General features: G+C 37.2%; 1 protein-coding gene across 1 annotated transcript in view; it reads right to left on the reverse strand.

Moving 5' to 3' along the window:
• Positions 1-24,033, reverse strand: part of ITGA8 (integrin subunit alpha 8) — a 165,699-nt gene that overhangs the window by 121,160 nt on the left and 20,506 nt on the right. The window contains exons 3-8 of the mRNA XM_054593425.1: positions 21,109-21,209; positions 18,155-18,278; positions 5,346-5,407; positions 4,354-4,399; positions 1,769-1,894; positions 567-611 (exon numbers count right to left, since the gene is read on the reverse strand). Coding sequence (XP_054449400.1) covers positions 567-611; positions 1,769-1,894; positions 4,354-4,399; positions 5,346-5,407; positions 18,155-18,278; positions 21,109-21,209 — 504 coding nt within the window. The remainder of the gene's footprint in view (positions 1-566; positions 612-1,768; positions 1,895-4,353; positions 4,400-5,345; positions 5,408-18,154; positions 18,279-21,108; positions 21,210-24,033) is intronic.

Genomic DNA, 24,033 nt, shown 5'->3' on the forward strand with positions numbered 1-24,033 from the left:
AAGTAGTATTTGGCCACTGGAAAATGAGGGTAGATAGAAAATCAGAGGATTGAAACCTGGAAGACAGAAGGTGAGGGGCTATGTGAGGACAGAGATTAGTTTGTCCTGCTACTTTGGGCTTGGCCATGTCCAAAGCGAAAGAGGAAATAATGTGCAGGTGTTGGGTGGGGAGCTTAGTTTGAGTATGTCCGGTATGAGATCCCGAAGTTAAAATGCGGGATCTTTATTCCTCACACTTGACGTGACACTAACAGCATGGCTTTTGTATAAATCATTTCATCATCTGTATTTTTCTTGTTCAAAATATGGGGCTGTGGGACTAATTTTTTACTGATTAACTAGGTTGCCTAAAGATTGGTATTCACTCATATGACATTCTTTGAGACTTAAAAATCTGTGCCTAAGTGTGTTTTTTTGCTTTTCTACAAAATAGCATATACATTCTGGGATTCCACATATATACATTTAGAGTAGCATAGAAAATTACATCTGTAAAAGTACTTTTTAGGTCATTTTTACCTTTCTCCATGTTTTACAAATGACTGACATTCAGCGATGTCTCTCACCTTGCTGAGCATCTCCTGTAAATTCCCCAGCAGCAACTGAATATCCTGTTTTAAGGAAAAAGATTACATGTTTGAATACTTTTCAGATACATGAGCTATATATGTAGAAAAACGAAAGAACTACCATAGTACTCCTTTGTACAGAAATCTCAACAAATATTGTATCATAAAAGTTTAAGCTTCTACAAAAAGAAAAGTTACCCACACCAGTACGAACACTTTTGTGCTAAATCCTGGAAGCATAATATTTCTGGGTGTGGCAACCCAGAGTCTGGGATCACTGAAAGCAGGAATGCTTCACAACACACCTTGCAGTGCACATGGCGACCACTGCATTTTAAAGTCACTGATTCATCATGATCAGACATGATGTTCTGAACAGTATCTCTTGTGCTCAGATTTTGCTATTTCTGATCGCCAACAAGGCCTAATTCCTAATTCATTTAATGATGGTTTTCCACAAATTTCACTTAGCTCTAAAATGAGATGGGATCACAAAACATAACTATTTTTTTAAAATGCATCAATCTGTCAAAATGTGTATTAGGACACCACAGGTGGGAACAACAGTAGTTATTCACAATGTGGAATGGCATTGTGCAGTCTGCACATAATAAACTGTCAAACATTCTAGCAACTGGAAAGTCTCTTGCTGTTGCTCTAGAAACTATAAAGGCCACTATCACTTTGCCCACAGTATAGTATTAGGCAGCCCCACTAATACATAGTATCCACCACTGCTGGCAAAATATTTTATATGCAAGAGGCTGTTACAGAGCCTATAAAATACCTGTCAAGTTACTCTGACTGGTGTGGCTCACTTGGAGCTCATCCCATAGACCAAAGGGTTGTGGGTTCAATTTCCAGTCAGGGCACATACCCAGGTTGCAGATTTGATCTCCAGTCAGGGAACATATGAGAGGGCAACTGACTGATGTTTCTCTCTCTCTCTCTATCTATCTCCCTTTCCCTCTTCCTAAAGGCAATGAAAAAACATCCTCAGGTGAGGATTAAAAAAAAAACAAAACTGTCAAGTCATGTAGGCTGTATATCATGGCTGAATCAAAACAAAAGAAAATTAAGAATCCATTTAAAGCTAATAAGAAAAGAAAACTTGTATAAGGTGCCCAATAATATCAGGTAACTGAGGAATAAAACATGTCTACACATTAAATATGTTCCTCTTGAGCAATGGACCTCACCCAGGTAACTATCATCATAGGAAGCTGGAGCCACTTCTGTCTGTTTTTCTCGAGCCAGTTTTCTTAGAATATCCTTGAATGAGTAATTTGCAATGATGTCTGCAATACTGGCAGTGATCACCTGACCTGCGTTCAAACAAATCGATAAATTAATGGAATAATGTCTGAACATCTGAACAACACATACTCCTTTCAAAATGATCGTGGAGTTGCTTGCATTTTCAATGATGGGTTTTCTTGCCTGCCGCGAGAGCTGCAAGTTGAAGTTGATTACAGCTGGGGGAGCTTTCCGTTCTGACACAAGAGCCAAAGATGAACTATGTATGTTACATCTTCCTTCACCATATACGGTCCCTCTACTTTCAAATGACAAAAACCTCTAAGAGTGAAGAAACCTATAGGTAAAATTTAGGACTACATTCTAGCTAGAAGAAAACATTCTCTAGCTTTGATACTGTCTAGCCCAATTAGAACTTCTTACTCCCAGGGAGACCGAGGCCCAGAAAGCTTAAGCACATTCTCTAAGTTCACTTGGTGGTTTTGCCCTTAGGGTATTTGGCATTAACATGAAGATCTCCTTTGGCATTCTAATTAGACTTTTTGTGTTCTCACAAAATACAGATATTTTAAGTCTAAATCATTTGATTAAGAGATTGTGAAGCATAGTTACATAAAAGGAAAAGAAAACGCAAAATCCTTGAGCCATTACTTTTTATGCTAAAATGTATAGATGGAGCACAATATTATGACAGTGGGAAGCAGCTAGGCCCAGTGAGATCCAGAATTTTTTGCAAAAAAAGGAATCCCTGGCCAGCAACATTGATAAGGTCAGAACATTGGTTAATTTCTCCTACATAAAGTCACTGTCACAGGTCTTGAAATATGCTTATATTGATTGGGATGAACAGAAAAACTTCCCACCACAATTTTTATGCCTTCCCCTATCAATTATGGACATCTAAGGAAAAATGTGATCTCATGATCTTTGGGAGAAAAATGGAGGAATGTTTTCAAGAGACTACCATTTAATATTAAAGCCAAATTATTCTTTGGGAATTCACACGTAATTTTAAATTCTTGTGTGAAGTCCAAAAAGAATAAAACTGTCAAAGTAGGCCATAAATATATCCAAGTGACTGTGTCTGAAATGGCTGTTCTTATACTAAGACAATGGTATTTACACATGAATTTCTGAACAATGTCTATAGAATTTGCCAATTTTTCTAGGTTAAAGCTAAATACCCCCTTCCCTCCTCTTACATACACACTACCGTTGCTGTTTCCTCTAGCTACTTCTATAAACATTATAATCTTAAGACTGAATAAAATTTTAAATTATCTATCTCCGGCAAATGCTTCTATATTGCCTTGATATGGCTAATTTTCAGCCAATCATCTGCATCAGGCATTTTTCAGTTTAAGGAAAGAAAAGAATTATATGAAATAATCAAGTGAATTAGAAGACAAACTTTTTAAATACATAAAATTTTAATTTTATATCTATCCACTGCATAAACTATATTGTTTTTAGTTTGCAAACTAATTTTTAGACAGAAATGTTAATTATTGGATGTCCATAGCTGTATATGTATGAATTAAGCTTAACAGTAATTTCATATAAAATTTTATCATAAATTCATCTCTCCTGTATTTTTACCATTGAATTTTAAACATGATCAGCGTTCTTGCAATAAAAATACAACCCTCGCTCCATTATTCATCTCTCCCAGATTCTACTCTATCTTTATCCTAAACTTTACAGCGGCAGTTCAGTCTGTATTCTCTGGTAAGCTTTCATTGGGCATGCTGTCCACACCTATGGCTTCAGTTACACCCATATGCAAGTGATGTAAGGTTTTTTTTCAGCCACCTAGGGTTAGCTAGCTGGGTTTGCGTAGATCAAATATCTTCGTAGACATTTTGGACCAGACCAAATATCCTGCAAGATCATTTTTATGCAGTCTCTCCTCTCTTCACCTTGTTACTTCCTACTCAGGGTTCAGATCTCAGTTCAGGATTGTCTGCTTCCAAATTAGTTGACCTGTGTAACAAACGCCTTTACAAGAATCAGAGCACGTCATCCCCTCGGAATTCAGGTTTTCCTGCCAAGCAGAGCACCAGGTGTATTCCAGCTCCCGCCAGCCGGTGTGCAGAGCACATGACACACCTGCGTACAGCACCCTGGAGGGGCCTGCTATACTCTCGTGGCCCCATCCTGACATCCTCTCCTTCATAGTGAATATCAGGCCTGGACTTTTTTAGTACTTGCTCGGGTATTCACTTACTGCTTGCGTCTTTCCCTAGATAGTAACCCCTATGAGGGTAGGAACAATGTCTGATCTTACTCATTATTGTGTCCCCAGCATCTAGCATGAAGTCTGGCATAGCCTCAGTAAATAGTCTGTGAATAAATGAATTAAGTTGTGACAGTATAACAGAGTGCAAACTGAAAACATCATTCACTTGAGAAACTATGAATATAGACATGAAATTAACATAATAAAAGACAGCATTCGATGTTACTCTGCTTCAACTGCTTGTTAGTGACAACAAAGGTACATGTCCTCTCTGCTGACAGAACATACCTTGCCAATAAAAACTTCCAGGTCCTCCAACTATAAGGTCTCCATTCTGCAAAAAAGAAAATGGCAACAATTGGAAAAGAAAAACAGCTTTTTTTAAAGGGTGGTAAATCATGGTTAATAAGCATTGCTCTTATAATTTGTTGTACATTAAAAAAGTAATTTTTAAAAGAGGCCTTTATATCCGAGCCATTTTCTTTCCTCTTTTGCTTTTAATTATTTAATGTGTTATACACTTTTAATTAGACTTAATTAGGTGAGTCGAATTCTCTCCCCTGAGAATATATGATTTCAGTTTTTTGGCACTGCCATAGGTTAGCAAAATAGCTACATATTTAATGCTGCACAATTTAGCACACATGGTCTTTTGAGCTTTGGCACTAAAATAAAAATTCAATTTCAATTCATCTCAAGGCCACAGTAATGCCTATTTTTTCCATTCATTTGCAAACCCCCCCTTTCCCAGCGGAGAGAGCAAAAACTCCAAACTAGCAAATACAAATTTTCTCTCTTACAACCCCACCTTCTATACTCTGCATCTTTAAAGATACTGAAGAAATTTATAGTATTTTTTAAATCATAGGATCTTGGCCTCCTATACTCTTACTAGAGATCTCTGTTTTTATTTTTGTGAAAGGATATTTTAATTTTGTGAATTTTAATACATGTTAAATCAAATTGGTCAATTAGAGTGAAAAGATAAAACAATTTACATATTCTCCTGAGCTTTTCAGAAGCATAATAATGCCAAGGTATGGGAAGAAAAACTTGTTTTTAATCATATGTATTTTTTTACTATTTTAATAGATTGTCATGTGCATAGATTACTTTAATAGAGTAAACAAAAAAAGAAGTTGCCAAAAGAGGCTAGGTACACACCTAAAGTTTCTTTTGTTAGTGGTGTTTACTGGGGGTGGGAGTGGGAGGCAGAAGGTAGAAAAAAAAATCAAACAGAGAAGGTCAACATTAGAAGCTACAACACCAAAGGAATTCACCTTATAAAAATCCAGACTAAATCCCGCTTGGCAGTATCCTTGGCCTTCAGGATCAGCATTACCTAGAATAATCAAAATATATATTTTAATAATCAATTCAGGATATTCTGCTGTTTTCTCTATAGACTTCTAAATGTTTTTTTAGTGGCTTAAGTCATTTTTATTAACATGCTTCCTGTCAGTGAAACAGGTTTTTTTAAAATTTTCCACTTCTCTATTTTTTTAAATATATTTCAGTGATTATGCTATTACAGTTGTCCCATTTTTTTCCTCCCCTTTATTCTCCTCCACCCTGGACAGCCTCACCCCCCGTTTGTTCATGTACATATAAGTTGTTTGGCTTCTCCATTTCCTATACTATTATTAACCTCCCCCTGTCTATTTTGTACCTACTATTGATGCTGCTTATTCCCTGTACCTTTCCCCCTCCCCTCTGTTTTACTGTTCATAGTTTTTTATCTTCTTTTTCATCAGTAAGTCCCTTTAATATTTCATATAATAAGGGTTTGGTGACGATGAACTCCTTTAACTTGATCTTATCTGGGAAGCACTTTATCTGCCCTTCCATTCTAAATGATAGCTTTGCTGGATAGAGTAATCTTGGATGTAGGTCCTTGTCTTTCATGACTTTGAATACTTCTCGCCAGCCCCTTCTTGCCTGCAAGGTTTCTTTTGAGAAATCAGCTGATAGTCTTATGGGAACTCCTTTGGAGGTAACTGTCTCCTTTTCTCTTGCTGATTTTAAGTCTCTCCTTATCTTTAATCAGGTAATGTAATTATGATGTACCTTAGTGTGTGCTTCCTTGGGTCCAACTTTTTTGGGACTCTCTGAGCTTCCTGGATCTCCTGGAAGTCTATTTCCTTAGTCAGAATGAGGAAGTTCTCCTTCATTATTTTTTCATATAAGTTCTCAATTTCTTGCTCTTCCTCTTCTCGTTATGGCACTCCTATGATTCAGATGTTGGAACATTTAAAGTTGTCCCTGAGGTTCCTAAGCCTCTCCTCATTTTTTTGGAATTCTTGTTTCTTCATTATGTTCTGGTTGAATGTTTATCTCTTCCTTCTGCTCCAAATCATTAATTGGAGTCCTGGTTTCCTTCCTTTTATTGTTGGTTCCCTGTATATTTTTTATTTCACTTTGCATAGCCTTCACATTTTCCTCCATTTTGCAACCATACTCAACCAATTCAGTGAGCATCCAGATTACCAGTGTTTTGAACTGTGCATCTGATAGGTTGGCTATTCCTTCATCGCTTAGTTCTATTTTTGGAGCTTTGATCTATTCTTCCATTTGGGCCATATTTCTTTGTCTCAGCACGCCTGTTACATTGAAAGGGGCAGAACCTTAGGTATTTGCCAGGGTGGGGCAACCCAGGTCACTGCGTTATGATGTTGTATGTGGGGGAAGGGTCCAAAAGGTAACAGGGCTGCTTGCTCAGCTCTCTGCCAGATTTCAGTCACTTCCCCCTGCTACCCACAAGCAAATTGGGCCCTTCTACTGCCGATTCTCAGGTGGACGTGTTTGTGTACATTCTAGAACCCTGTGGGTCTCTCCAACAAGCCCTGTGAGGCTTGGAGTTTCTCCTGACACAGCAACCCCCACAGGTTTTTACCTCAAGAGGTTTTGAGGCTTTCTTTTCCTGCACTGGACCCTGAATTGGGTGGTCTGTCTTGCTCCCCAGCTGTTCCTCTGTTTTATCTGCACACAAATGTGGGACTGCTCGGTCCACCAGCCTCCACCTCGCCCAGCTAGTCCTCCAGCCATGGGGCCTCTCTACCCCAGCTGCCTGTCTCTGCCCCCTCCTACCAGTCTGGATGAATGTTTCTTCTTTAGTTCCTTGGTTGTCAAACTTCTATACAGTTTTATTTTCTGGCAGTTCTGGTTATTTTTTGTTTTTACATTTGTTGTCCTTCTTTTGGTTGTTCGAGGAGGCAAAGTGTATCTACCCATGCCTCCATCTTGACTGAAAGAGCCTCTAGACTTCTAAATTTAAAATGCTCAATATATGCTTTATATTGATTTCTAAATCCATTCCAAGTAATTTATTAAACATATTGAAATATGTTTTCTTTTTCCAAATATCACTGTCACTCTGTAACAGTATGGAATATTACATATAATAAGGAATAATGTCTCCTCTGGGTTTTACAGCCCAGTATAATAATCATGTTTGTTTGAAGAAATGAAATCTCTATTTCTCAAAATATTCCAAATAGCAGTAATGTGTTTCTGTGTTGCCCACACATTCCTAGCAAAGTCAGACATGTCATTCCTTTAGAGACAGTGCCCTATTGAGAGAGAAAGAGCTAAATGTATTCACCAGGATGGATGCTTTCTGCTCGGGTCACCAACAAGATTTCAATTTTGATCATCTCTAGTAGAAAATAAATTTTACAATATTCCTTTGTCATTAGTAAGGTCAGTTTGGAAATCGCATCTCTGGTTATAACAAATGTCACAGGGACATTGCAATACTAGTGTTCACAAAGAGAAAACTCTCTGGTAATGGCTTCTTTTGTACTCTAGCCAATACAATTCACTAACTGAATGTCCAATAGAACCTTACAGTTTTTTTGTTTGTTTTTTTTTACTATGGGCTGTCCAACATGTGGATTCTCTGGATATTGTTATAAAAAGTCTCTCAGACATTTGGATTAGGAATTTTCTACTTGTCACTTGTACTTTAAAACAATTTTATACAACTTTTAAGGTGCTGAAAGTAAAACAAAAATGTAGGTCAGTAGGGGCGATCTCAATTGTTATAAGGTTAGATAGAAATATGTAAATAATTACCTCTTTCTTAAAGGATACTCCTGAGTGGAAACTAAAATAAGAGGGCAGGAAAGGAAATGCACATCATCCCAGGAAAAATTTACAGGCTGGGCATGTGCCTCTTCCAAAAAATTTTTAATGGACCTGGTCTTTCCAGCTTGTCCTAGAATGTTTTGTTATTTTTTTCCTTTTTGGGGGGGCGGGGTAATTACTTAGCTAATTTTAGCATTGTCATCATCCATTCTTTCCAGATGCTCCTTCTATATTTTAAAATACTTTTCTATCTCATATACTGTAGCGTATTTTTGGATGATAAGATCTGTTTTTCATTCAAATGCCAATTAATGCTTTGTGTATTTTTTAAACTAACCTTTTTTTTCTTTTTGGCTTTACTAAGGTGCACTTAATATACAAAAAATTGCACATCTTCATGTTTACAGTTTGGTGATTTTTAACATATGAATATACCCGTGATACCACCACCACAATCAAGGAAGTAAACATACCCATCACCTGCAAAAGATTTCTAGTGTTTCTTGCTTTTTTTAAATCCTCACTCAAGGATATGTTTATTGATTTGAGAAAGAGAGAGAAAAAGAGAGAGGAGAACATTGATAGGTTGTCTCCCATACACACCCCTACCAGGGATTGAAACTGCAGCCTAGGCTTGTGTCCTGATCAGGGATAATATCCACAAACTTTTGGTATATGGGATGACGTTCCAACCAACTGGGACAGCTGACCAAGGCTCCCTTGCTTTTTGTTGTTTGCTTTTTCTGTGTTAAAAACAGTTAACAGGAGATTTATCCTCTTAACAAATTTTTACATTTTAAGTAATTTTTTTATTTCTCAATTACAGTTGACATACAATATTTATTAGTTTCAGGTGTAGACCCCAGTGATTAGACATTATATAACTTACTAAGTGATCATCACAAAAAACCTCATACCCATCTGACACCATATATAGTTATTAGAATATTATTGACTATAGTCCTTATGCTGTACTTTCTATCCCCATGACTATTCTGTAACAACCAATTTGTATTTCTTAATTCATTCACTTTTTCACCCATATTCCCAACACCCCTTACCATCTGGCAACCATCAAAATGTTCTCTGTATCTCTGAATCCGTTTCTGTTCTGCTCGTTCATTCATTTATTTTGTTTTTTAGATTTAATTGTTGATAGATATGTATTTATTGCCATTTTATTGTTAATATCTTTGATCACTTTCTTCTTCTTAAAGAAGACTCTTTGACATTTCATGTAATACTAGTTTGGTGGTGATGAACTTCTTTAGCTTTATCTCGTCTGGGAAGCCCTTTATATGTACTTCAATTCTAAATGATAGCTTTGCTGGGTAGAGTAATCTTGGTTGTAGGTTCTTGCTTTTCATCATTTTGAATATCTATAGTCAATCCATCTGGACTGCAAAGTTTCTGTTGAGATATCAACTGACAGTCTTACGGAAGCTCTGCTATCAGTAACTAACTGCTTTTCTCTTGCTGTTTTTGAAATTCAATCTTTGCCTTTAACCTTCAGCATTTTAATTATGATGTGTCTTGGTGTGAGCCTCTTTGGGTTCATCTTGTTTGGGACTCTGTGCTTCTTAGACTTGTATGTCTAATTCCTTCACCAAATTAGGGAAGTTTTCTTTCATTATTCTTTTAAGTAGGTTTTCAATTTCTTGCGCTCTCTCTCTCCTCCTCCTGGCACCCACATGATGTGAGTTTTGGTATGCTTGAAGTTGTCCCAGAGGCTCCTTACATTAGCCTCATTTTTTATTATTTTTTCTGTCAGCTGCCCTGATTGGGTGTTTTTTGCTTCCTTATATTTCAAATGGCTGATTTGATTCTCAGCATCATCTACTCTACTGTTGATTACCTGCAAGTTATTCTTTGTTTCAGTTAATGTATCATTCATTTCAGAGTTCTTTTTTTGATTTCCATGTCCTTTTTTATGCTATTGAAGTTTTAAGTTCCTATATTCTCCCCTAAGTTCATTGAGCATCCTTATCATCAGTGTTTTATACTTTGCATCTAGTAGACTGCTTGTCTCCATTTTGTTTAGTTCTTTCTTTTTCTGGAGTTCTGTTCTTTCATTTGGGACTTGTTTCTTTGTCTCCTCATTTTGACAGCCTCCCTGTGTTCCTTTTTATATATTAGGTAGAGCTGCTACCTCTACCAGGCTTGGTCGAATGGCCTAATGTAGTAGGTGTCCTATAGAGTCCAGTGGCATAGCCTCCTGATACACCCAAGCTGAGCACTCCAGGTGCACCTCATTCCCACCCTGCCAGTGTAGGCTGTGTACATCTTCTTCTTGTAGTTGAGCCTTTATTGCTGTTGGCACATAAATGGGAAGGATTTACCCCAAACCATTTGGCTGCAAAGAGTGGCTCTGATCACCATGGAGGATCAGCTTTGCAGCAGCCCACATGGCGGATTCACTTCAGTGGGGCTCTAGCATCTGCTAGAGTCCACCCCTTGAGTCTGTCACTTGTGGAGGTGGTTGAGAAATGCTTCAACATAATCTGAGGCTGTCCATTGGGTGCACTGACTCCGGTGCCTCCTGGGAGGTGTAGACCAACATCAGCCACTGTCTCTCTTCTGCACAGGCCACCCAGCATAAGCTACAAAGCAATGTACAGATGGCTACTACTTGTCTGGGCTTGGAGGTACCCAGGAGAGGTCAAGCTGAGAACCAAGGCCAGTTGCTGCTAGTGCAGGGCCTGGAGCTACTTAGCAAGAGGTACAAGACACATTGAAGCCAGACGCAGCTTGTTTGAGAGATTTTATGAAAGTCTGAAGATGAGCCAGGAGAGGCCATTCATATGAAAAAGCCACTAAAAACTGCTTGGTCACCAGTTGGGTGTGTCAGGGTCTCAGGGAATGGAACAGGGTGTAAATGATAGCCAGGCTGATGGAGACTCAGATATGGTGCCTGCCTGCCAGTTCTATGGGCGAAGGGCTCAGAAAAGGAACAATGGCCTCTGCCAGCATTTCTGTCTGGAAGTAAGCTACCCCTCTAACACTTGCCCTGCTGTCAGATAATTGAGTTCCTTCCTCTATGTACCTGGTGCCTTTTGAGCTGCTGCCCCAGCTCTGGAGCTCAGAGTGAGTGAGTCCAACTAAGTTCTTGTGTGAGCCCTTTAAGAGGAACACCTGGGACTCTAACAGCCCTCAGTTTCATTCAGCCACAATCCTTGCTGGTTTTTACAATGAGAAGTTGTGAGGACTTCTCTTCCTGGCTTCAACATGGTCTGAAGCTGTCCATTAGGTGCACTGACTCTGGGGCCTCCTGGAAGGTATGGGCCAAGATCAGCCACTGCCTCTGTTCTGCCCAGGCCATGCAGCATGGGATCCTAGTGTGGACTGGAGCTCCTTGCTCCTCAGCAGGGACCACTGAAGCCAAAGTATCTGTCTCAATTTTTATCTGCCACACGTAAGTGTAAGACCAGCATGTTCTGCATTTCTAACATGCCTATCGGTCTCCATATCACTTCTTCATATCCTTAGTTGTAGGGCTTCCATTCAGCTATATTTCAGGCAATTCTGAAGGATGGTTGTCTTGTAGTTTAGTTGTAATTTTGTTGTGGTCATGGGAGGATGCAAGTACCACGTTTACCCACATCACCATCTTGACCTTACCGTCCTAACAAAATTTTAAGTGGATGAATTTTACACCGTATAATGTATTTTTAACAAAATTTGTTCTTTATAACTGTATTTTGTGCTTTATAGTAATGACTGCTATAAAGCTCCCTAAGCTTACCTCTATAACCTCAAATAGTTATGTACCATTAGTTTACATGTGTAAATATATTTGTATGCATCCAGAAATATATATGAATAAATGATATATAATTATGTAAACATACATATGCAATCTTGAGTATATATGAGATATATTTTTAATGGGCAAACTTTCTAAAAATCCTTTTGAAAAGTAACTCTGACTTTTTATATTCTTAACATTGTAAATTATTCTAAAGAAGGGAAATATGACCACGCTTCAAAATAGGAAACTGAAAAGTTAAGAGAATATAGTGATTTTTCATAAAACTCATTGAGAAAACAACCAACTTTTAAGTGGTGATCATAATAGAAAGTGGGGTTCTTTCTTTCACAAAGTAATTTTCTCTCTAAGAATTATAGTTTATGAGAGCTGAAGGACTCTTTCTTCCTGGAACTTCAGAGCAACTGTAAACTTTATAGTTATGTCTGAGTGAACTCAGTAATCCAGGGAATCATGCTGACCATTCACTACTCTGTCTTGGCTTCCAAAGTAGAATGAAGGGTGTATAAACCATCCCCACCAGATTTATGAATGACCATAAGAATTATCAGTGTGCCATTAATATGAATGAGCCCATTAGCAAACACATTGCTCACAATATCAGTGGAGGGGGTTTGTGGTACAGAATGAACATGAGAGTGTTCTTTAAATTCTCTTTTGAAAATAATATTGCTGATGTTCCTGTTCTGTGAGATGGACCATATGCTCATGAACAAGCTGGCTTTGTGTTAATGAACTGTGAACTCCTGAGGAGGACAGGAAGTCTGCTCCCTGGGTGGATTGGAGGAAGAAGAAATATTCATGGTGAGACAGAGACCGTGAGCATGTGAAAACTATGGATGTGCACTAGAGTTGAAAGAATTCTTGGCAATTTATTTAGCTGTTCTGCAACTCAACATAAACTCCACTTTTAACTTTGTCCAGCTATTCTTTTATTTAAGAAAATAAACAGTGCATTAGTTGGCATCATAATGTGTTCACATAACTCAAGAAGCAAGCCTACTATAATTTATATTTTTAGGTAACAGTTCAAACTCACTGTAACTTTTACTTCACAAGCCTAGATGCCACGTGCCATGTTTTAATCTGAGCTCTCTCATCACACAGGCAGTCAAAAAAAATGGCAGAAACAAAAAGCAGTGACCATATTTATAAGTGGTTATTGTAGACATTAGCTGGAAGAATATATCATCAAGGGAAGAGGTCACTGAAGGATGGGCTCAGCATTGTAGCTATAATAGTTTACTGTTACGGGGAACTATCTTTAGCAAATCATGAAAACTCTGACATAGGTGGGTATAAAAATGGATGAAACAAATTCAATATTGAATCTCAGCTCTACCATGAATTTTCTGGGTATATTAGGGATTTGATTTATCTTTCCACCTGACCTTTCTCTTTAGCATAATAACAACCTCTTCCTGGACACAGGCGCACAGCACCTTCAGTAGAACCTGACACAAAGTACTCCTCTTCTTGCTGTAGCCCATGCCTGGAATGCTCCCCATTTCCTACTCCAATAGTCATTTGCTAACAGAAGCCCTTTCCCATTATCCTGTCCAAAAACAACTCTTTCCACCCAGGGCATGTCACTCCCTTCTCTCTTGACTTGTATTTTTCTATGTAGCATTGTTCACTACCTGACATTATATTAGGAACTTATTTACTCTTTAAATTTTTTTTTATTGAGATATACTTGACATAAACATTGTATTAGTCCAAGGTATACAACAGTTTGATATATGTATATGTTGTGAAATGATCACCACGCTGTTTAGTTAATATCTATAATACCAGTTTTTACTTTTTCTTGTGATGAGAGCTTTTAAGATCTACTCTCTTAGCAACTTTCAAATATACAATATACTAGTATTAACTATAGTCACCATGCTGTACATCACATCCCTAGGATTTATCTTATAATAGGAATTTGTACTTTTTCACCACATTTACCCATGTATTTCCCTCTACCACCATCACCACTGGCAACCACCAATCTGTTCTCTGTATTTATAAATTTGTTTTTTGAGTATATTCTGCATCTAAATGAGACTATATAGTATTTGTCTTTATCTGTCTGACTTATTTCACTTAACATAATAGCTTCAAGATCCATCCATACTGTCACAAATGGTAGGATTTCTTTCTTTCTTAGGCCTGAATAATATTCCCTTGTGTACATATACCACATTTTCTTTATCCATTCATCTATTGATGAATACTTAGGTTGTTTCTATGTCTTCGATAATATAAATAAGGCTGTAGTGAACATGGGGTTGCAGATGTCTTTTCAAGACAGTGATTTCATTTCCTTCAGATACTCAGAAATGGAATTGTGGAATCTGAACTTATTTACATGTTTTTTTGTCAGTTTCCCCCACTAAAATGTAAGATCCTTAAAGATAGAGGTTTGTTTTCTCTTGTTCTGCGCTTTATTCCCTAAGCATAAAATAATTAGTGCTCAGTGGGTTCAGTAAACATGAGTTGAATGATTACAGAATTAACTTTCATTATCTACAAGAAACCCCTTTTTTGAAACCATTTAAAGTAAAATACTAATTTTAATGACATTCTTTCAGCTGACACCTGTCATGATGTAAGGAAGTGGCTAATTTATCTTAGTATTTTAAAACAGGAAGTCATAATCTTCTTCATGCCAAAATCCTCACCAAAACCCATCAAAGTTAGCTGTTCCACTCCCAATCATTTAGATCTCTAAACCTCAGCAGTCTCTTTATTAACCCTATTATCACTGATCCATATTTTATCTTCAATGATTTATTTCTTATATCTGTTCATTATCTTGTCTAAAGTAACCTCAAATTTTAAAAATATCTACTGAAATAGAGAAATTTTACTTATAGTTTTTAGGAATCTAACTTGGGATTGAGTTTTTAAAAATCAATACCCTGAAACCAGTCACTAGAATGATCTTTCTAATGCCATTTTCCTCAATGTGGTCTTGCAAATTATCAAGGAAAAGAATAAAAATTCATTGGTTGCTTCCTGATAAATCCAATGACCTACACAATACATAAAAAAGTGGAACAGTGCACAAGAGGACTGTGAGAGTATCAATCAATCACTGATAATGTCCCAACGTCTTTAGGTATGCCTAAATCACCAAGAAGAAGTGATTAAACAGAAGTGCCCCCAAAACTAACACAGGGACACAGACTCGCTTTAAAGGATGCTTCCCTCGAAGATTCCTTAAACTGCCAAATGAGATGAGGACTCTACATTTAGAGAGTCTTTTTGAAAAATGGGGATTAGGATGCGGGGCTTCAGGTCAAGAAGAAGGAGTAGGTAAACATTGCTCATCTCCTCTCACAACTACTGCAAAAATTACAACTAAACTATAGAACAAATATCACCCAGAACTGTCAGAAAATCAAGCTGTATGGAAGTCCAACAACCAAGGATTTAAAGACACATTCATCCAGACAGGTGGGAGGGGAGGAGATGTGGAAAGGCATAGAGATATGGGGATGCAGAACAGGCGGTCCCACATACATGTGTGGTGGATAAAAATTGGGAGGGATACCTTGAGAAGGAAAGATCCCAGTCCCACAACACACCACCCAGCCCAGGGTTCCAGAGCCAGGAAGATAAATCACCGTAACTTCTGTCTGTAAAAATAGTGGGGGTTGGGATAGCAGAAGAAACTTTGGGATTCTCAGGAGTCTCCTCTTAAAGAGCCAGCAACAGACTTAGAACTTAATGCAGACCCACTTCTTCTGGGCTTCAGCACCAGGGCAAGAGCTGGAAGGGCGCCCATGGCATAGGGGGCGAAAATGAAGTGTCTGGCATCAGGGTGAGGGGTATACGGGAAACAGCTTCCTCCCAGACAAAACACCAGGGGCCAGGCAGAGGCACTGTCCCCTCTCGGAGCCCTCCCCCACACAGAGCATTAGAGCAGTCACACAGGTTGCCCCACCCTGGCAATTAGCTAAGGCTCTACCCCATCTAACTTAAGTGTGCTTTTCTACAACAGGTTATGCTATTCAGACAGGGAGTCAAGGCAGCCCTACCTAATACACAGAAATAAACACAGGAAGGCTTCCAAAATGAGGACACGAAGAAATATGGCCCAGATGAAAGAACAGAACAAAACTCCAGAAAAACAACTAAACAAAATGGAGATAAGCAACCTATCGGATGCAGAGTTCAAAACCCCTGGTTATTAGGATGCTCAAGGAACTCCTTGGGTACTTCAACAGCATAAAAAAGACCCAGGCAGAAATGAAGGCTACACTAAGTGAAATAAAAAAAATTTACAGGGAACAAACAGTGGAGCGGATGAAGCTGAGAATCAAATCAATGACTTGAAACATAAGGAAGAAAAAAAACACTCAATCAGAACAGCAAGAAGAAAAAAGAATTTTTAAAAAATGAGGATAGGCTAAGGAGCTTCTGGGATATCTTCAAACACACCAACATTCGAATCATAAGGGTGCTAAAAGGAGAAGAGAAAGAGCAAGGAATTGAAAACTTACTTGAAAAAATAATGTAAAAAACTTCCCTAATTTGGTGAAGAAAATAGACATACATGTCCATGAAGCACAGAGAGTCCCAAACAAGACAGACACAAAGAGGACCACACCAAGACATACTAATTAAAATGCCAAAGGTTAAAGATAAAGAGAGAATCTTAAAAGCAACAAGAAAAAAGCAGATAATCACCTACAAAGGAGTTCCATAAACTGTCAGCTGATTTTTCAAAAGAAACTTTGCAGGCTAGAAGGACTGGCAAGAAGTATTCAAAATTATGAAAAGCTAGGACCTTACTCTACCTAGCAAAACTATCATTTAGAATTGAAGGGCAGCTAAAGTGCTTCCCAGACCAGGTAAAGCTAAAGGAGTTCATCATCACCAAATCATTATTATAGGAAATGTTAAAGGGACTTATTTAAGAAAAAGAAGATCAAATCTATGAACATTAAAATGCAATAAATTCACAACTATCAACAATTAAATCTAAAAAACAAACTAAGCAAACAAGCAGAACAGAATCAGATACGGAGATCATTTGGAAGGTTATCCGTTGTGGGGCAGAACGGGGAGAATAGGGGAAAAAGTACAGGAATTAAGAAGTCAAATTAGTGGGTACAGAATAGACAGGGGCATGTTAAAAACAGTATAGGAAATGGAGTAGCCAAAGAATTTATATGTATGATCCATGGACATGAACTAGAGATAATGAGGGGTACCAGGTGGAGGGTGGCAAAGGCAGAAAATTGGTACAGCTGTAATAGCATAATCAATAAAATATATTTTAAAAAAAGAAAAATGGGAATTATATGCCTAAAGGAGTAAATCGAATCATCAGATAACCCAAGCACACAGCTGCCAAAGAAAGCCCTTGAGAGCGCAAGCTGGACAGACCACTCACATGCAATCTTAACCTAAAAACACAAGGCCTTTCAAAGTGAGAGGTAACAAGCATTTATTTAAGATAAAAAACAACAGCTATTTGAGAATTATTGATTCAGGCAAAACCCCAAATAGTGCTCTGATTAGAAGACAAAGGCATAGGATATTCATGAGAAAGGAAAGAGGAACAATTACATGAACAGAAAGAAAGCATTTATATTAGTGCAGATAAGCTAACATAGTGACAATAATGCTAACAATCTCTTAAATTTTTACTCCAATAGCCATCAGTCAAGTAGTCATAATATCTGCTTTCTTGTTTTCTTTGCAAACAGTTTTTTGGGACACAATGTTGTTTTGGGCCCAGTCCAAAGGGTATCTTGCCCTGTTAAAATAATACAAGGTCTGAGGCATAAGACTTATAAGCAGTTCTTCTGGGATGGCCGCTTTAGCTCCATTTTAAAGGGGCTCATTTTGCTTTATTATTATGATTTTATTATTTACACTAACGCCATTCTTGTGATTAACAGGTAAACTGGGCAGTCAGCACTCCTTAGATTGCCATGTGAATTTTAAGTACCAACTGAGAGTTTAAAGCCTAAAATAAGGAACCAATCAATTCTACTGCAAAAGATCTAAAACCCAGAAATTTTCTAAAACATTTTTAGAAAATGTTCCTCATGGAAGAGGATCAGCAGAATTCCACATCTTGGCCCTCATATCACAACAAGACATCTTGTAAGGCTGTTAGTGATCTTTACCCCACCTCCTTTTCCTTGTCAATAGCATTTTGACATTACCTGCACTGTCCACAACCAAGACGCTCTTCAGCTAAATTTGTTTCAAGGAATAAAGACAACTTACTGTTCCGACAGGGAGAGTACTCAGCATATGCGCTGAAATTCTGAATTGCTACATAGCAAGTGCCAACCGGGTCCTTTTCTGGAGTGGATTTAAGAGTTCTCCAATGATACAAGGGAGCACAAGCCTGTGAAACATCAAAGACAATAAATATTTTTTGAAGTAAGTTCCTCATACAATGACTTGATTTGACTTGTTGATTAATATACCTAAATTTGTGACAAACTATGTTAATTATTAGGTGAACTAATTGGCCTCCAGCAAGCTAATGAATACCTCGGTAGTCACAGTTTATTAAACTTCCAAAGCCAATCTGTTAACATTAATGCACCATAGAATCAGAACAAATTAAACATATACAAAGGAATGCATTTTTCTCCCAGAGGATTTTGAATTAAAGTAACCTGGCAAAAGATATTTTTCATCAAAGCAAAAAACTCAAACTTTTTTAAAAAATTGGATCTACATAAAAGCAAATGGTCATTTTAACAGTAAATTAATCAGTGTGAGGCCTTAAAATAAGAACTAGTTCCATTCTTTGTCTAATTGTTGCTTTAAAAAAAAAAAGAACTACCCTCAAATCAAAGGTTGCAGACAGGTTTGTATACCTGTTTTGTGGATTCCCCTACTTTGTCATTGAAGGTGTACCTTATTTGACTTTTTAAACAATGACTTTCTTTTGGATACACTAAGCTCTTAGCACAGTGTTCTTGGCTTTATTTTTCAATTACTGGTTTTTATTCATGACAAACCAAAAATTAATTTAAACAACAGTAAGTAAAACACAACTTATGTGAAATATTCTGGTTGCTTCTTCAGAAGCTTAGAATCTAACAAGAGCACAGTATTTGAAAGGGTATCAAATGTGAAAGGGGATATACGATATCCTCTTTAGGGAAATTAACTAACATTAATTTTGCTAGGAATGAGAGAGGCCTTGAAAATAAGTGTGTAGAAAACACAGGCACCTTTTTGACTTCCATTGTGCTAGCTCGAATCCTGATCACTCAAGCACTCATTTCTCAGGACACAGAATTACAGGCTGCTAGCATCTGGAACCACTAGCTTGTCTCCAAATTTGGTGACATCACAGTTAAAACAAAGCCAGAAAAGTGAAGGCTGATCCCAAGTTTAAATTCCTTTCATGATTCCAAATGTGTCCTTGGCATTCAGTCCAAGGTACAACTACTTTAAGTAAAGATACCTTATATTGTCAAATAGGTAGGGTGCTTCCACAGCTTCAGTTTTTTGGATGAATTGCTCCAGTATTGTGAGGTCTTGGACAATACCTAAAAACTCTCTCACTCATCTAAGGTCTCCTATCTTAGGGCCCTCTCAGTGAGCTGACAAGTTATGCGGCTAATACATTTCCTATAAGTGCGAATGGTGAGAAGTAGGAGGGTTCTGAGCAGTGTGAGCACTCACCTGTGTGGCTCCCTATGATGCCAACTGGCCTGCCCTTCCCTGTCATCCCCGGACACTTAAATGCCGCGAAAATTCTTTCCAATGCTTGCCTGCTGTCTGCTCTAAAATGCCATGCTTTTTATATCTGCTCAGTGTCACAATGATGTGAAATAAGCTGCTGTGATATGCTTGGGCTTCAACCCAAATTTAATACTGTATGTACACACCCGATACCTGGATCTTCAAAATGATACTTCTGTTTACAGAAATTAGAAGTTCTAACAATTGACACACAGTAGAATTTAATTTTTGGTTCTGCTAAGGTTCAGTGCTGAAAGAAAAAAATTAACTTGAATATACTCAGTATTATCCTATTTCCTATGCATTTTCCTTGAAAATGGAAGCATGCCCTATCATTAACCATTTTCTCATGGACATGGTATATAATTTTATTTTCAATGATTCTGAAGCCTTCTTCAAATATCAAATAAATGCACAACAATTATGATACAGATAAATTTTTAAGGCTTTAAAGAATCAATATAGAAGTCCCCAAATTTATAACCCCAAATAGTTTATTAGATGAAATGAGTTTTCAATAGTAACTGACATGTCATATACTACTAAAGGTTAAAAAAGTTTTTACCAGTTCTGGAATGTGAAAACTGTATCAATGCAAATATAATTCTACAGAGAGCATATTGTAAATTCTAGGCTTGTAACTAGAGAGATCTATCTACATTTTATATATTACCTGCTTCATGTCAAAATCTTTTTTGGGAAGTTAACCACACACCAAATAAAATAAGGCACTTTCTTTAGACACTTATTAAATGACAATTCAAACAGCTTTAAAGAAACCCTAAAAGCCAGAGTTATTGCTTTACTGTTGTGGGGAAATTAAAGCCAATGGTTTAAAAAATTCCTCCAACAAAAAGATTTTCAGATTAGCTGAATACAATTTGTTTCTCAATAACTTAGCCATGTATCATTGCTCAGAATTAATAAGAGAATATAAGAGAATAAGAGTTATATTATAGCATTTTAAATCTGAAAGATATCAATTGGGGAGTGAGATTTTTTTTTTACTTTAAAAAGTATTAATGTACTCAGAGAAGTATGTAACTAGGAGTTATATTGTTAAATAAAGCTTTCCTTTAGTCCTGAAAAGGATCAAGGATACCACAATAAATTAACCTTTAATGAATCCGAACAGTGGTAGTCTTATTCTAACGGTCATTTTTAATCAGCCGTTTAAATGTACCTCTTTCAGGTGGGGCTTTTATTTTCCTATCTCCCTTAATGTTTTTTGAAATATTGAAAAATATCTCATTGATCTTCTGGAAAACAAGTTTTATTTCTTATGGCTTTAAACACTAAAATAGATTCTTTAATTTTTAAGCACTCAATTTCTGTTTCAAAACGCTGGGGGGCTTACCTTTGAAAGGCTGGCATGTTCTCACATGAGGAGATGCTTGTAGCTATGAGTGTGAAAGCATTTCAGTGTGCACCTTATTAGAGAGCAAGCCCACCAGCCCACCATTCATACTCACCACGACTTTCCCTCTGTGGGCTTTCACTGTTGCTCCAAACCACTGATTCGATTTAAACTCTATGGGTTCCTTGGTTCCATTAACTCTGATCTTTCTGTTGTCTGACAAGGAGTGCATCAATTGTTAATAACTTGTAAAACGTGGCAGCCAATTAAAATACATAATAATAAATTCATCCATTAAAATACTTGAAAAACCATTTTTATAGGCAGAGGCGTTTCTCCTTGACTAAGTGTAAGCTCAACTTTTCGATTTAGAACACCACCAATTCGAACATAACATTTCACCACTTCAAAGGAGCATTTTTTTTTTTTTACAGTCGACATTTTCACAGTCCTGTGAACCTGTTGTGGACTCTGATAGTCTCAAATCTATACTTTGGTCATTGCTTTGCATCAAAGACCAGACATTTATAACTGCTCTTAAGGAATTTCAATTCTTTTCCAATAGTGAAACACCTAGGAATCTCGCAAATCGGGGACGCCCACGCTTTCTCTGCGTGGATTAACAGGAATCAGCCTGAAGGACTCCCAAAGTCCTTTAGGTTTTTAACTGAATGACGCCACAGAAAATAACACCTCAACACAGTTTTATATACATTTTGCAGATGTCAGCATGAAGGGGGCTGTCTGGGTTGTAACTCAACCCAATTATAATACACTTCAAGTCTTAATAAAAAGCAGATATCTTTTTCTTTCTACTCTTGATTCCCAGTTCACCCATTTCCCACGTGGCTCTAGCTGCATGGTTCTAACTGGAGCGTCATCAGCAATGGCTAATGAATTTTGAAGGGCAACTGTGCTAGAGTATCTTACTGGTATGTGTTTCCTTAGGTATGCATTTTACTTCTCTTTCTTGACTCTATAATACACATGTTGTTATAAGATGAACTTTTAACTCCTATCAAGTGAGGCCAAAATATACACATAATTAACCTTGAGTTTACATATGATTACAGATTTTTTTAAAAAAGAGTAAGTTATATAAACTCAATCTTAACCTAAATTTTACATTTTGACATGTTACTAAAAAATCATGAATTTCCTTCCCTAAAATGGTATGCCTTTGATGTTTCTGGGCTTTAAAAAAAAGTTCTGGAAATCCTTACCCAAAATGCACACAATTGGCAAAGAATTACAACAGATTACAACATAAAATTAAAAATATAAACATTTCTATATGTACTTTGGAACCTTAAAAGATCGTAGAACTCAGAGTTGGAGGATCTTGTCACTATTAACTGGATTATTTTGGCAATTCATTCAATCTTTCGGAGTTTTGATTTCTTCTATAGAATGGAGCTAAGGACACTTTTCTCCTTTCCTCTTTCTCAAGTGACCACAAAGTCATAAAGATCACATGAGATAAAGAAACATGAAAGTCCTACCAGGCAGAATTGACCATTTTTAAGGGTTTTAATATTTAGAAACACTACAGAAACCCTTGACAGACATCCTGTTTCAGTTCCCTCGTCTCCTCCTCCGTTCATAGCCACCCTCCTGAATCAGATGTGTGTACTTCTGACCATTTAAAAAATAATGTCCATGAATATAGAACAGGGGTCTGCAAGCTTTTCTCCCAAGGACTGATAATAAATATCTTAGGCTTCGCAATCTCTATGGTTTTTCCCAACTGCTCATTTATACCCTTGTAACAAAAGCAGTACATAATAAAACTTTATTTACAAACACAGAAATTTGAGTTTCATATAATTTTCATGTGTCATTAAATATTATTCATTAAAAAGTGTTTCCAACCATTTTAAAAATATAAGAGCCTCTTAGCTTATCGGTGATACAAAAAATAGGTGGTAGTTCGGATTTAGTTGCAGTTTTCAAACAACTGATTATTATTGAGTATTCTTTTTCATGTTCTTTTTAACAAAAAAATGGTAATATGTTAACTGTATGTAGCAGTCTGTACCTGTGCTTGACATTTAGTTTAATGTTTATTGAAAGATAGCCATGTTTTGATTGATAAATAGATCTAGCTCATTCTTTTTAACCCCTGTGTAGAATTGTCACTCATTGAATAACCACCTACATTTTATTTATCCATTCCACTTATTTATGAACATATAGGTTTTTTCCATTTTTCCACTAAAACAAACATTTGTCCTGAGCATCCTTATATCCATCACCATGTGCAGAAGCACAAGAGTGTCTTTCTGGCACCAGCCTAGAAAGGACATTGGTGGGTCATGGAGAATTATAATATCCATTTTATCAACTCTACCAACTGTTCTCCAAAATAGCTATAATTTCCATGCAGCACATAAGAGAGGGGCCATCATCTCTTGTTACTGTAGGACTTTTAAGTTTTCATTAATATAGATGGCTATGAAATCATACCTCATTTTGTTCTGTTTTCATTTGCATTTCCTTGATTGTTAGTAAGGTTGACTATATTTTTATGCTTATGGACCATACACTTTTTTCTTCTGTAAATTGCTAGTTCATATTCATTTATCATCTTCTTGTTTGGTTATTGGTTTTATCAATTAGTAAAAATTAAATATATTGTATCAATTCTTTTTCCCAGGTACCTATTGCAAATATCTTCCCCCAAATCCTGCTAATCTTTTTAACTTTGTTTATGGGGATTGTTGTCCATTTGGAATTTATTTTTACATATGATGTGGCATACCCATCTTACTTTCAACATGAAAGGCCAGTTGTCCCAACATCAGTTATTGAATAAGCCATCTTTTTTTCCCCAGAGAGTTGTAATTCCTCCTCTGCAGTAACACCTCCTGACAGAGCTAAAGGGGCCCAAAGTGACCTGGCCCCTACTGTTACCGAACAATGGGCCCGTGTCTGGGGTGGTGCCCAGGTGCTGTTACCGAAACAACACCCCCCCTTCCCTGGGGTCCCTCGGTTGTAGGTCCTTTGCCAGTCGCCCGTGGAATTATGGCTCTGAATGGCA

This window comes from Pteronotus mesoamericanus, unplaced genomic scaffold, assembly GCF_021234165.1.
Source record: "Pteronotus mesoamericanus isolate MK-2021 breed Mesoamerican mustached bat unplaced genomic scaffold, CSHL_Meso_final contig_130, whole genome shotgun sequence".
NCBI lineage: Eukaryota > Metazoa > Chordata > Mammalia > Chiroptera > Mormoopidae > Pteronotus > Pteronotus mesoamericanus.